The sequence below is a fragment of the Miniopterus schreibersii genome, assembly GCF_964146895.1.
Source record: "Miniopterus schreibersii genome assembly, chromosome: 10".
Lineage (NCBI taxonomy): Eukaryota > Metazoa > Chordata > Mammalia > Chiroptera > Miniopteridae > Miniopterus > Miniopterus schreibersii.
The window spans coordinates 48,924,393-48,938,811 of NC_138110.1; the positions used below are offsets into that span (position 1 = coordinate 48,924,393).

Sequence of the window (14,419 nt, forward strand, 5' to 3'; positions counted from 1 at the left end):
GGGTGCTCCAAGAAAGTTCAGCAGGAAACCACCAAAGCCAAAGCCCAAGACCACATATTCAGAATGTTCTCCACTAAGGCCCCTAAAGCTTCCCTGCCAAGTCTGAGCTCTAATCCCTTTTTGATGAGATCCCAAATCTGCACAAGGTTTGTCTGCCCTGGGAAAAGAACCCAAGACATAGTTACCTGATAAAATTTGTACTAATTTTCCATGAACATATTATTGTGCAACAAATTACTCTAAAACATAATAGCTTGAAAAATATTATCCCAGTTTCTGATGGTCAGGAATCTGGGAGTGGCCTAACTGGATTATTCTGGTCCACAGAGTCTTGATTGCAGTCAAGCTACTGGCTAGGGGAAGGCTTGACTGGGGAAATATTCACTTCTGAGCTCATTCACATAGATACTGACAGACCTCAGTTTTTTCTTGTTGGCTGGAGACTTCAGTTCCTCATCATCTGGGCCTCTCCATAGGATTCCTGAGAGTCTTCATGATATGGCAGCTCTCTTCTCCCAGAACATGTGATCCAAGAGAGTGCATGAGAGTGACCAAAACTTCAGCTGCAGTCCTTTGATAACAATAATCTTAGAAGTGAGAAACCATCACTTCTGCCACATGTACTGGTCACACAGACCAACCTTGGTACATTACAGGAGGGGACTATACAAGGATGTGACTACCCATAGTTGGAGAATCCAACCTGGGGCTCAACTCAGAGGCGGCCTATTATAGTGATGTCTACCAAAGCACAGATTTGTCAATAGGTCTCTTTATCTATCTATTGGCTATACTGTTGTGTGTCTGTAAGAGCTTTCCTTAAATAAGGCTCCTACTCATCATAGTGGAAGCCAAGATACTCTACACCAATATGCTATATTACAGTTGGAAGCTTAATAAATATTCAATTGTTATAAGTCTGTGAAACACCCAATACTGTCAACACTTAATAAATGAATAGAAAAAGTTAAACAATTTATTTTTTCATACATCTAGTAAGTCATGGGACTGGGCATTCGCAAGTCTATTATTCTTCAAAGTCCAGGAGCTTTCCACAATTCCCTGATTCTTGTGACTGGTTCCTGGCTCTAACCCTCCTCTTTCTAGCTTGAGCTCCCATTAACCCCTCACTCACCTCACAATACTCCATACTCCACTTTCATCATACTGTATGGATTGTAAGGTCTCTGGGTTCTTAGTGTTAGTCCTACAGCTAAAATCTCCATATGATACCAGTCTTTTGAAATTTGCTGAGTTGGCAAAATTTCATAAATATTCCATGTGCACTTGCAATGAGTAACTATTTATGTTAAATAGTCTTCTTTAGAAGTTCATTAAACTGAGTTTGTAAATTGTGCTATTCAAAACTGTATCTTTACTGATATTTTTTGTGTTTGATCTAATAAATTAGTGAGGTACATTAAAATCTGTACTATAATGGAGGATGTTAGTATTTTCTTGTAGATCTATATGCATCTGTTATACTATTATATCTATACAAGGTGTATCCTCCAGGTAAAGTGGATCTCGCACCATTCTATAGAGCTCGTCTTTACTCCAGGAGAGAAGAGAGAAAGGTAGAGAAAGAGGTAAAGTAAGGAGGGGCAGGGAGCGGGGAGAAGGGTTTGGGGGAGCCAGTTACAGACAAGTTTGTATCCAAGTCTTCCCTCCTTCTTACTAAGGGAACATAACCAGCCATTCCAATGGCCTATAACCTGCATAGTGGTTACAGATTCTTTGGGTGGATTATTTTCTCCCACCCACACCAGTGAGGAGACCGGCAAATTTCTTTGCTGCACGTGGCCGGCATGGCTCAGTGGTTGAACATCGACCTATGAACCAGGAGGTCACGGTTCGATTCCCAGTCAGGGCACATGCCCGGGTTGCAGGCTCAATCCCCAGTATGGGGCATGCAGGAGGCAGCTGATCAATGACTCTCTCATCATTGATGTTTGTCTCTCTCCCTCTCTTCCTCTCTCCAAAATCAATAAAAACGTATTTTAAAAACTTTCTTTGCTGCCTCTTTCTATGAAGCAAAGTGCATTTTAATCACCCTTCCACTGGCGGTAATAGCCCATTGGGGTCCCAGCTTTACACACAGATCTTATTAGAAAGTCGACCTGGGTAGGCTGGGCTCTAGGTTAGTGTCCTATGCCCAATGCAAAGCAGACTAAAGACTTCTATGCTTCCTGGTTTCATTTCATTTGGGGTTCTGGAAACATTTAATTGTGTATGTGCATGTGGCTCAGCAATTCAGGAAGAAAATTTTTAAATTATTTTATCTAGTATTTTAGCTGAATTTATTGAAAGTATCATTCGGAGCCTTCTCCGTATCTTTGAAACCCTAGTCATCCCTCAAGATCAGTTGCAATGTAGCTGTTTTCAGTAAACTCTGTTCAATTATCCCACCCCTACCTCACATCCAATGGAAATAACATCTTCCCCTTTCCCACTACAATGTTCCACATCAGTTATAGCAGTTATCATACCCTGCCTCACTTTTTTGACAGTTATATTTATATTTTACTTTACCCAATAAAAAAGCAACTCAATAATGGGATTCCATGTCAGTTAATCTTTGGGTCCCTATTCCCACTCCACTCTCTGCCTCCAGAGAGGGCAGCAAAATGTCCCCTCTACAGAAGGAGTTCCCAATTGTTTATTGGCTTAGATTTTTTTCTCTTAAAACATATTCTTAGAATTCTGACCATAGAACTACTCAATCCTACGGCAGTGGGTTAATGGCTAGTGCACTGCTCAAGAGAGCAAGTGCTATCTAAAAGAGCCTTGAGTTAGGCTGCTGTGTGCTATGTTCCTTAAGAAAACAAGGTTTTCCAAGGACTGGGATAGGCCTCCCACTGCAAGGGCCTTTTAGATGCTGACAGGCGTATAAATTCAAATGGAATTTCCTAATATCACCTGTTCATTTGACTGTAATTAAATAGATTGCAGACTGAGTCATTTTAAAGTTAAATACAGTACAGAAAACTTTTTAATATTACTCTTAATAACATGAAAAAGAATTACAAGCATCTCTCTCTGACATGAGATAGTCTGCTCAGTCTAGAGACACTAAGGGGAAAATGGCTCCCACGTGGTTACCATCAGGAAACCAGGAGAGAGTGAAGCGTGAGGTATGTTCCCAGCAGTGGGTAAAAATGTACTCAAAGGAGAAAACAGCTTACTAAACTCTATTTAGTGTGTGCAACTTTCTACTAATGTGCCCCAGTCCTCTGCAGCCAGCTACTTGAGGGCATTTCCACAGGCACTACTCACCAATGACCACATGTGAATTCCACGCCATTGGAAGATCGCCATTTTATAGTTTCATAACTGAGAAAATATTTTCATAGAAACAACAAAAGCAAGGAGATAAAAACCCTTGCAACCAGAAAAATTGATTTAGATTAGTTATGTGATTAAAAGCTCAGTTCTGACTTGAAAGAACATCGGTCTTAGCTCACTTCACATGGAGGTTCCGAGCTAAGACGTCAAGGAAGCAGCGTAACTGCCTCTACCAGTCAGCTGAGACTGCTGAGCAGACACCCGCTGCTGCCTGTCTCCTTGTCTATGTTCTCATCTGCGTGCTGTGAAGAAAGCCCTGCACTGGGCCCCACGCACTTGATCTGAGAGCGTTATCTTTGAAAGAAATGGGAGTAGACAAGGGAGACTAGATAGCAGCGGGTCTAGCCTCAGCAACCTTTCTGGGAGAAGTCAAGTCCCGATGACTTTGTTATTTCCAAAGTGGTGAATACCTGTTCGAAAGGAAGAAAATAAATTTGTGTTTAGCCAAAAATATTTCAGTACTGCTTTAAGAAAACACATTCTGAACATTACATCTATTCTCCTTTAAAATATGCATAGTAGTTACTAATAGAAAAACTTTGACAATGTGCTTCAATAACAGTTTTTCAAACTAAACCCACTGAAGTCAACTTAAAAAAACTCCTGTTTCTGTACCTCACCACATGTAGGGTGAATTCCAATGGTGCCATCAAGTAGCTGCTTCGTGAGCCCACATTTCATTGCAGCTGCAAATCCTTGAGTAACCTCACCGGCATTCGGCCCAAGAATGTGAAATCCTATCACCCGGTTCTTTAATAGAGAAACAAAACAAAGGGAAGCCCAGTAGGTTAATGATCTAAATAGGAATCTAATCATTGCAAGTTCACAGTTCAAACTGACAGCATCTACTACAAGAACCAATGTTGAACTCAGCATAGAACATTACCATGAAACTGAGCCACTGTACGAATCTGTTAAATGAGCCAATAAATGTACATCCAGAGTAATCTGCACTCAGATTTACTAGAAACAAGCAACTTACCCACTACATGAAGCTCATTAGTTTGTATGGTAGAAATGTTTGAACTATGTTGAGATAGTGCTAAACAACATACAAATCTGAATTAAAGTCCAACACTGGAATAATTCTAAGGCAGTAGGTCTCACTGGCACTGCAGTGATTCCTGGTCCAGGAAGCAAGTAGCCTGGCTCCCAACATAACTAAGGGAAGATCAAGGAGTAGCTGGTGGGCAAGGCATTTCCCTAGGATTACATGTTGGTAGGTGCAAGGCACATGTGATGAGCAGACCACTGAGATAGAAAGCAAGATTCACAGTATAGCCCCAGCCGGTGTGGCTCAGTTGGTTGGAAACTGTCCTATGCACTGAAAGGTTGCCAGTTCAATTCTCAGTTAGGGCACATGCCCAGGTTGCAGGCTCAATCCCCAGAAGGGGGCATGAAGGAGGCAGCCAATCCATGTTTCACTCTCACATTGATGTTTCTCTCTCTCTCTAAAAAAATCAATAAAAATATATTTTTTAAAAAGATTCAGTGTCTTTCCAAGGTACACTGCATTTAGGCTGTCCTTTTGTCCGTGTTTTTTCATCAGACTCTATTATTGTTTTGATCTTCAATAGTAAAAGTGTACAACAGATAGAGAGAAAGGGCATCAGAGATCTTGAAGCTGGCGGAAGTTTTTGCCTCCTCACATTCTAGAGAAAGAACAATGGTTCAAAGCAGCTAACTCATCCACATCAACTGGTGGGTGCTGAAATGGAGAGCTCCGGGAGCAGTGTTTCTCCAAGGACAGTCACTGGCCACAGGGGCTCTGGGTGAAACGTGGAGTTCCCAGGGCCCCACAAAAGGAGACTGAAATGGAATCTCTGAGGCGGTGCATTGTACATACAGCAAACTGGGAAAAGGCAGGCAACCCAGACAGAGTAAAAACATCTGATGAAAACCCCCATTTAAAAATGAAAATGAAGGCAGGCTCTGTGAGAGGGAAAACCTAATGCACAATTTTTACCACATAGCCACAGTAAAATACATAGTAGGATGGTCCACTAGAAACAGAAATTTGGACAGGAGTAAAAGAAATTAATAAGCTCTACTGATGACAGTGAGCACATGTGTGGGGGGCACATGGGGATCCTGCTCACGTTAGGGGCCTCCGTGCAGTCTCTGCCTGCTCCTTTTGGAAAGGCACTCACAACTTCATGACAGTAACCTCAGATTACTGTCAACTTTACATGTTAGCTGTTGCTGTTCATATGTACCTAATTTTATGTTTTATCTCCCCAGATAAGTTATGAACTCTTTAAAAGGGAGGCACCCAAGTGCTAACACTGCCTTCTTCTACCCTCAGTGTTCTTTATAAAACCAGTCCTAAATAAACTGTGCTTTAAACTCCAATAATCAGGGCATCTGTTATCAGTTTCATGCTCACCTCAATAACAGGGAAGGCAGAAGCCTCCAACAGTGGACTGTCCCCTCCACTGATTCTTCTTTAATGAATGGCTTCATTAGGCATTAGTTCATTAATTACAGTTTTCACTTTGTGTAAGCATCTCCTTGAAAAAGGTTTGTGATACACATTCACTTGACAAAACGCACACAGACATACACCTTACATTTTATTAGTTGATGATCAAAATTTTCAGATGATCTAGCTCTAAACTGCCGAGTTAGGTCTGGGAAGAGACAACTTTCAATGATTATTTTGAGAAGGTACTGGTAACCCTCAATTACAATCTATCACTTGTTCAACCCCTGCAAAAGCATTACCTGGGTAATAATTTGAAGGATTTATGCCTTTCCTTGAAAACTACCTTTAAAGAGACTGTAAAAACCCAAATACTAGAATAAAAGCTACATTTTAAAATTATAGCATTTCAGCTTCCCATCATATTACGTACATTGTCCAATTTATTGCAAATTATCTTTGCATAACAAGTATTGTTGTCTCTGCCGGCTACTGTCCATTCAAGAGGCCAGAACAAAGTATGATATACCTGGAAGACAAGGAGAGAGAGAAAGAGGCCGAGATTAGTATATATGAAAATCACTCCTTGGTATACTCTTTAATTATATAAACACGATAATCTCTATACCAGCTTTCAGAAATTTAAAGTTCCACAATCCCAACTTTATGTAACCAGAGCTCCTAAAATACCACCTGAACAAGTGTGCTGACCTTTGTTTTGCTCTATTGTTATGCCAAAAAAAAAAAAATCTATTAACTAAATTCAGTTTTCAAACATTTATAGAGTATTGCCATCCGAGGCAATGAACTAGGCTGTGTGTGAATTGAAAAGATAAATACTTAGATCCTGCTGTGACAAGTTCATAACTTGCCTCCAAGGTTCATTTTCAATCCAGATCTAGGAAAAGCAGAAGAGATAAAACAGTTCAACCCCATTAAAAGATACTAAGAACATTACCTATGCTACTTTAAAGCCTTCACCCCAGCACCCCAAATATACCACTCGGGCTCCTCAATCTGGCACAATCATCTAAGACCCAGAGCAAAACACAATGTGACCTCCATCCTGCTCACAGCAGCTACATTTTCCCAATGTTGTTCCTCCTCATCTCTCCATACAGAAGGCAACAGATTAATGTTTGGTGCCAGGATAAAGAAACGAATTCTAAACTACAGATGGTCCCCGAGTTAAAATGGTTCAACTTACGATTTTCTGACTTTATGATGGTGTGAAAGTGATATGCTTTTAGTAGAAACGGTACTTCAGAATTTGAATTTTGATCTTTCCCTAGGCTAGCTACAAGTGGTAAGACACAATCTTGTGATGCTAGGAAGCCGCAGCGAGATTATTTTGCTCAACTGTACAGGCACACTCGTTTTGCTGTGCTTCACTTCATTGTGCTTCACACATATTGCATTATTTTACTTAAGGTTTGTGGCAACCCTGGGAAGAGCAAGTCTATCAGTGCCATTTTTCCAACAGCATTTACTCCTTGGTCTCTGTGTTACATTTTGGAAATTCTTGAAATATTTAGAACTTTTTCATTATTATTATGTTTTTTATGGTGATGTGGATGTGTGAACAGTGATCTTTGATGTTACTATTGTAATTGTTTTGGAGCGCCATGAACCACACCCATATAAGATGGCAAACTTAATTGATAAATGTGTGTGTTCTCACTGCTCCACTAAGTGGGTGTTCCCCCATCTCTCCCTCTCCTTGGGCCTCCCTATTCCCTAAGATACAAATACTATTGCACACTTAATAGACTACAGTATAAACATAACTTTTATATGCACTGAGAAACCAAAAAAATTCATGTGACTCACTTTGTTGCAACACTCTCTTTCTTGCAGTGTTCTGGAACTAAACCCTCAATATCTCTGAGGTCTGCCTGTACTCTAAAACTTTGTATTAAGTCAGGACAACAGAGAGCACAGCCCTATTTTGGCCCCTTTAGGAATTGCTTTTTTATTATACTGTGCTGTGGCATTGTGTCATGGGACTGCAGTTCTGGATCTAATAAACACTCCTGTAAAATCCATTACTGTATTTACTAATGATGTATTTTAAAGGTATTATTCACCATACCTCAATGCCCCTTTTATAAGAACATTAAGAAATATATCTCTCAATTCTCCCTCTTCTAGACAGGTAGTAGGAAGCTTAGGGGTTAAATTCAATTTTCGGCATAATCCTAAAGCAGGACTGTAAGACTTTATAGCATTGATTTTGTGAACCAACAAATTAATTTTTTTTCTAACATCATCTTATTTTTTCTACATTCTCTTTTTACCTTGATTTCCTCACTTAAAAAATATCGTACATGTATTTTTGAGAGACTTCCTCCAATTTCTTTTTAACAGGAATTTAAAAAAATACTAATACATCAAATTTTCAATTCTGTCAAGTGAAATAAATAAATAAATATATAAAGTACGTGAGTTGAGCTGCAATGAACCTTAGGATGAAGACCTTAAAGAAATCCCACAAACCTGGGAAACTTTTTACCTATAAAGGTATTTTTTTAACTAGGATATGGCCTTCTACATCCTTCCTGCATGTCTATCCTAATTCTCATTAATATAAAAAAGTCTTACAACAAAGTGTTAAATCCATAATTGTTACCATCAATTTTCCAACACCCAAGTGAACATTCACCATTGCAGAAAGGTTGGCTTGCCCGGCCAGGAGTGGCTCAGCAGTTGAGCGTCGACCTAGGATCCAGGCAACCAGGGTTCGATTCCCAGTCAGGGCACATGCCCGGGTTGCAGGCTCAATCCCCAGTAGGGGGCGTGCAGGAGGCAGCCGATCAATGACTCTCTCATCATTGATGTTTCTCTCTCTCTCTCCCCCTCTCCTTTCCTCTCTCTGAAATCAATAAAGATATGCTTAAAAAAAAAAAAAGATATATTTAAAAAAAAAAAAGGATGACTCATTATCACAAGATCATCATAAACACTGACCAATGTCCTTTATAATGTAAATGTCTCACTGAAAGCAACCACCTAAAATAACATTATAAAGTTTTAATCATACATTTCCCAACACCAGAAGTGTAAGTAAGAGTTTCAGAAAGTCATTAGGCCATTTAACTAGGAAATATCAGTGCTATGGTTTAAAGAAATTCCCAGTAAGAAATTGTCTTTGAGGGAGAGAACTGAAATTTCACCTCTATTGCTTAAAACCTCAAGTAGTAATAATCCTCTAACTCTTTTTTTCTCTCCCTATCCCTACTATGTTGGGAGGGTGTGCAGAAAAAAGACACTCAAGCCACCCACCAAAATGTAAGAGAATATTTATAAGGTGGTTGTATTTAAAAGGGACAGTGGTGAAGGGGAGGTGGGAACAAAATGTGTGGACACCTCTGTCAGAGTCTGAATGGCCCACAGCCCACAAAAACCTTGGGACCTGCCCATCTTCCCCACCTAGAGTCCATCGACAGTGAAGGTTCCCAGAGCCATGTTGACATTCCATGAGTCTTGCTACCATCATACCAAATGGAAGTGGTTAGATGGTTGACCCAACTCAGACCAGTTCAGAACTAAGACTAAGAAACAGTAAGTCAATCAGTTCCTCTTAAGACCAGAAATATCAGATAAACTTGGGGAGCAAAAGAAAGGCCATATTTTGGCTGCTATGAGCATTCCAGGAGCAAATAAGGTCTAATTGCAGGAACAGAGGAATGAACTGCATGTGCACACACAAACCCCAAGCAAGTAAAAGAAAAAAGTGAGACAGTCTTCCAATTCCTGGTTCTTAGCCCGTCCTAAGGCCTTGAGACCTTCCTGAATTCCCAAAAGATCTCATAATAACTTGTGCTTCCTTATGTAAGCTTAATCAAGTAGATATTTGTTACTTGTAATTCAAAAGTCCTAATGCATACCTTATACATCTCTCTTCCCCCAACTATATTATTATTAGTTTGCAAGAGAGACAGGGTTCAAATTATTTAATCTAATTTTCCTAAAACAGGATGATTTCCTATAATATAACCATTATAACAACTTGCAAAATGACAATATAAAAAAATGACTGAGAAGACAGCTGATTCTAAAGATTCTTAAAAAGTAAACAAAACACAATCTTACTTCTAAATTCTCTTTTTTATATATTTCAATAGCTTTCTCTTCAGATAATCCACAGCAGCCATATTCCAGGGGAGTAAACACTGTAGTTGGAACATTAACATAATCACACTGAAAGATAAACAAAGTACATGTTATTTTGTGACACATTTTTTTACAGCAAAAATCTCTATCGCATACATTTATAAAAGGGAACTAAGTCAGTCCAGTTCAGTGTAACTGATTCTGACACATCATCACTTCAGGGAATTCTAAGTTACACTAAAGGGGATGGATGGGGCGAGCCCGACTACAGGGCAGAGGCCACACGCTGGCCAGTGACTGACGACCAGGACTAGCTCTCCCAGTGCCCTATCCTCAGACTTCTGGTCTGCAAACCACTCAGTACAGGAGGAGGTGCTGCACTTTGTGGCCCCTACAGACACTTTCTAAAATTTTCTCCTTCCATTCCCGTGTGGACCCTACTTTTCTGAAGCACCTCTACCAGATGACAGAGGATTACACTATTCCACCTGAAGCTTAGACCACCCTTGGCCTTTTCATTTAATGCTGTCCTGAGATGGTGAGCAAAGCAGCAGCTCAATAGTGTAGGGCTGAGTGGCTGCCCTGGACAGTCAAGGGGACAGTCAAGTACACATATGTACTTGGGGACCAGGACTGCATGAGTCCCATGGTTACCAAGGAACCCCTCAGAGCCCTTATCTGACTGAAATACAGCACAGGAAGACTGCAGACTCTGGACCCTACATAAAATCTTCCAGCAGCTCCATGCATCTGCCCATGGGAAAGCGAGCTCCAGGGCAAGTGGCATCCCTGCCTAGAGAAGACAGTGTGTTTGTGACGATGTGAAGAAGAGTTGGAACATGTTGGCACAAGCATCATCACAAGTGTGTGTGTGGTGAGAAAACAGTGTACAGGGTCAGAGAAAGAATGGAGGGTATAACCAGGGATGAACATCTCTGTGTCTGCCCATCCATAGCCCTCAAGGGGGTGACACTGCCCAGAGCACAACATGTCCCCCAAACCCCAGAGAACAAGTTACAGCTTATTGGGTCAGGGGTGACATCTAACCCAAAGAAAGGTAATCTATAAGCTGGCCAGTTACCTATGCAAAAAAAGGTTGGCTTCATCAATTGTTTCTTTTCTAGGAAAATGAACCAGGAGCAAGAGAGGATACTCCAGGTGGCGTGTGACAGGAAAAAACAGAGTTGTGGCCAAGTTAGGCTAATGGAAGGGCATCCTGTGAAGCCCCCATCCAGGTACAGGGCCCCAGAGCCGCTGTGACACCCATGCCCGGCCCTGCTCCATCTGCAGTGAGGCCCAGCACTAGCACGGTCCTTGTTCTAAGTCACTGCAATGTGACTTACTCATCTGTTTCATCCTTATGGAAACTCCTTCAGTCTGCCTAGGTTGAGTGACTTTGTATTTTACCCAAAAAGAAAAACACATCAAAACATCACAGGTACACTTCCATCAATGAGGGATTTGTGTACCATACGCATCAGCCTAGAGTCTTTAACTTAAATTACGCTCTCATTCCATTTTACATTTGCTAATGGCAAATCATGAAGCATTTGTGTTCTTTTTTCCAACATGGATAGAGAAAATCACATAACCACGTGGACTGCCTGGTTTTCTGGCTCTTCTTAGGCCATCAAATGCCCATTAGTCCATTAATTGACCAGCAGCTGGTCCCATATCCCATGGCTTATAGTGGAAGCCTCATCCTCAACAGATGCCTCTGTCTCCTGTTTCGTATCAATGAAGAAAAATCAACAGGTAATTCCTCAACTTTCCTCCCTTTCATCTAAAACACTCTTTCCACATCTTATACTATCTCCTCCACTTGAACTTGACTTCATCTTGCCCTACCTGTAGCCTTCCTTTCAGTCCTGTACCTTTACCCTCTCTTTTTACACACACACACTGGTGTGTCTTCTAATCTCTCTACCTGACAGCCACCACGACTGACTTCTTAAAGCATTAGGCAACTATTCTGCTTCCACACATCTTGAAATGCTGTTGCACTTTGGATGGGATGATTCTTCTTTGTACATTTAGCATTCCTGGCCCCACCCATTAACGTCAGCAGTGCCATGTCCCCACACGTGTACAAGGTCTTCATTCACAACCTTACAAGGCACCTGCATCCCTTATGAAGAATATGGGATGCCCCAAAACTTTTCACCTTAACCTAATCATGCAAAAACAATCAGAGAAATTCAGAATGTGAGACATTCTACAAGACACATTCTATAAGAAAAGTAGCCTGGATTCATCAAAAGTCAGTCATAAAAAGTAAAACAAGCAAACAAACAGCTGAATCAAGGCAGAGGGCCATAGCAGGTTAAAAGACTTAGGACTACAGAAGAGCATGTACTGTGTGAATCAAAACACATGTATATGTACTAATGAACAACTGAGGAAATGTGAATTATTACTGCATTGTTGTTGAATTCTCAGCTACAGTAATGGAATTGTGGTTATGTGGGTGAATATCCTTGTTCTTAGGAGATACGTGTTGAAGTATTCAGGAGGAAAACATCATTGATATCTGCCACTTATTTCAAATAGCTCAGCATATAAAAATTTGCATGCATTGTATACACACACATACACACATCTTCAGAAAAGGAGAGAACAAAAATGGCAAAGTGTTAATAACTGGGAAATCTGAGTGAAAGGATAATATGGGTGATTGCTACTGTTCTTTCTGTGGTTTGACATCTTTCTAAATGAAACGCTGGGGAAAATAAAGATCTTCAACAGCTCCCACTGCCTAGAGAAGGCCCTACTGATTCTTTACTGCCACATCACAGATTTCTGATGACCTGGTACCAAATCAATTTTCCAGCCTCATTTCCAGTTGTACTCCTCTATCACCAATCGCTCTGCCTGCATCTACCTCGAAATGTTGTAAGAATTGTGGCTAAGACAATTCTTTGTGTGTAACAGAATGGTTAGCATTCCTGACGCCCACCTGGGAAAACCACCTCCTCAGTCACTCGTCATCCACCAACACCTCCACACGCCCACAGTGCTCCTGATGGAGCAGAGTATGGCCTACCCCAGCTGGGGACTCCTGAGACTGCTCACAGTCCTTGAAAAAGCCAAGCACTGCCGAGCTCTGGGCTTTTCTTTGAATTATCTACTTATCAAAAGAGCCCTTTGCTTCCTCAATTTTAGATTGCTCATCCTACAAAGCCCATCCCAGATCTTTAATCAAAGACTATGAAAGGTGGAGGAGACTGTAGAAATCACCTGATTCACACCATCAGCTTTGCAGATGGTGAAACTGAGGTGAAGAGAAGTGAAATGGCTTGTCCAGGTTAACACACTAAGCAGGCACTGAAGCCAGGGCCAGCATCCTGATCCACTCTGAGTGTCCCTCCTACTCTGAGACAGTGCCACTGTCCACCTGGGAGGCCTCTACTGATCTCTTCAGTAAGAATTAATTGCTTCTCCTCTTATTCATGACCTCCATCAACCTAGTAAGCCCCTTGGCACTGGAACCGTGCCAATCCTTTGTATATTACCCAGCACAACACCTTACACATACAGATATTAAAAAAATATTTTTGAAAACCATTAGTAAATAATAAATCAACTGCAAATGATTTATTTGGGAAGAACCCTTTACTTGCAAAACAAGCACACACACTTTATTTGTATTGATTTTCTTAAAGTCATAATTTTTATTTACATATTACCTCAAAAACAACAGTAAGGCCCGGCCGGACATGGCTCAGTGACTGAGCACTGACCTAGGATCCAGGAGATCTCCGTTCTATTCCTGGTCAGGGCACATGCCCAGGTTGTGGGCTCGATCCCCAGTCTGGGGCATGCAGGAGGCAGCCAATCAATGATGATTCTCTCATCATTGATGTTTCAACTCTCTCTCTCCCTCTCCCTTCTATAATCAATAAAGATTATATTAAAAACAAAAAACAAAACAGTAAAAAACTTACCTTTTCTAAACGACCCCCAAAAAGTCTTCGAGCCAACAGCTTGCCTGCCTGTATGGCAACAGGAGTGAGCTCAAGTTTACCTTCCAGAACATCCCCAACAGCGTAAACATAGGGCACATTGGTCTGTTCCATGTCATTTACTGGTATCTTGCCAGTCCTATTAGATTTTGAAAGGAAAAAATATATATTATGACTAACTCTGTACTGCTGGATGACTAACACTATTCTAACAGAACTAAGTGCATAGAGAAAAGACTTCCCTCTAAGAACTCATGCACCTGACATCATTACCTGCCTATAAGACCAATAGCTTACAATAACAAAGGTATCTGTAGCTCCAAAAGAAAACACCTTGCTAGTTGATGAAACCATGCTTGTTTTTTGGATGTTGAGGATATTCCCAAATTTCCCCCAAGAATTGCACTTAGAGCTTTGATATTTTTCTCCTTGCCTGACCAAGGACATAAAATTCACTCTAAATCAGATAGTAGGTGAATACATTTCCACCTTTTTTTTTTTTTTTTTAAATCATGCATGAGCTCTTTAAGGCACACAACAGTTACTGATTGATTAATGAAAAAATTGATAACACAGA

At 40.8% G+C, this 14,419-nt stretch overlaps 1 protein-coding gene across 1 annotated transcript in view; it reads right to left on the reverse strand.

Annotated features, from left to right (window-relative positions):
• Positions 1–180: 180 nt before the first annotated feature.
• Positions 181–14,419, reverse strand: part of TXNRD3 (thioredoxin reductase 3) — a 35,979-nt gene continuing 21,740 nt past the window's right edge. Inside the window, exons 12-16 of the mRNA XM_081149945.1 lie at positions 13,825–13,981; positions 9,860–9,967; positions 6,201–6,296; positions 3,961–4,095; positions 181–3,755 (exon numbers count right to left, since the gene is read on the reverse strand). Coding sequence (XP_081006071.1) covers positions 3,693–3,755; positions 3,961–4,095; positions 6,201–6,296; positions 9,860–9,967; positions 13,825–13,981 — 559 coding nt within the window. The 3' untranslated portion in view covers positions 181–3,692. The remainder of the gene's footprint in view (positions 3,756–3,960; positions 4,096–6,200; positions 6,297–9,859; positions 9,968–13,824; positions 13,982–14,419) is intronic.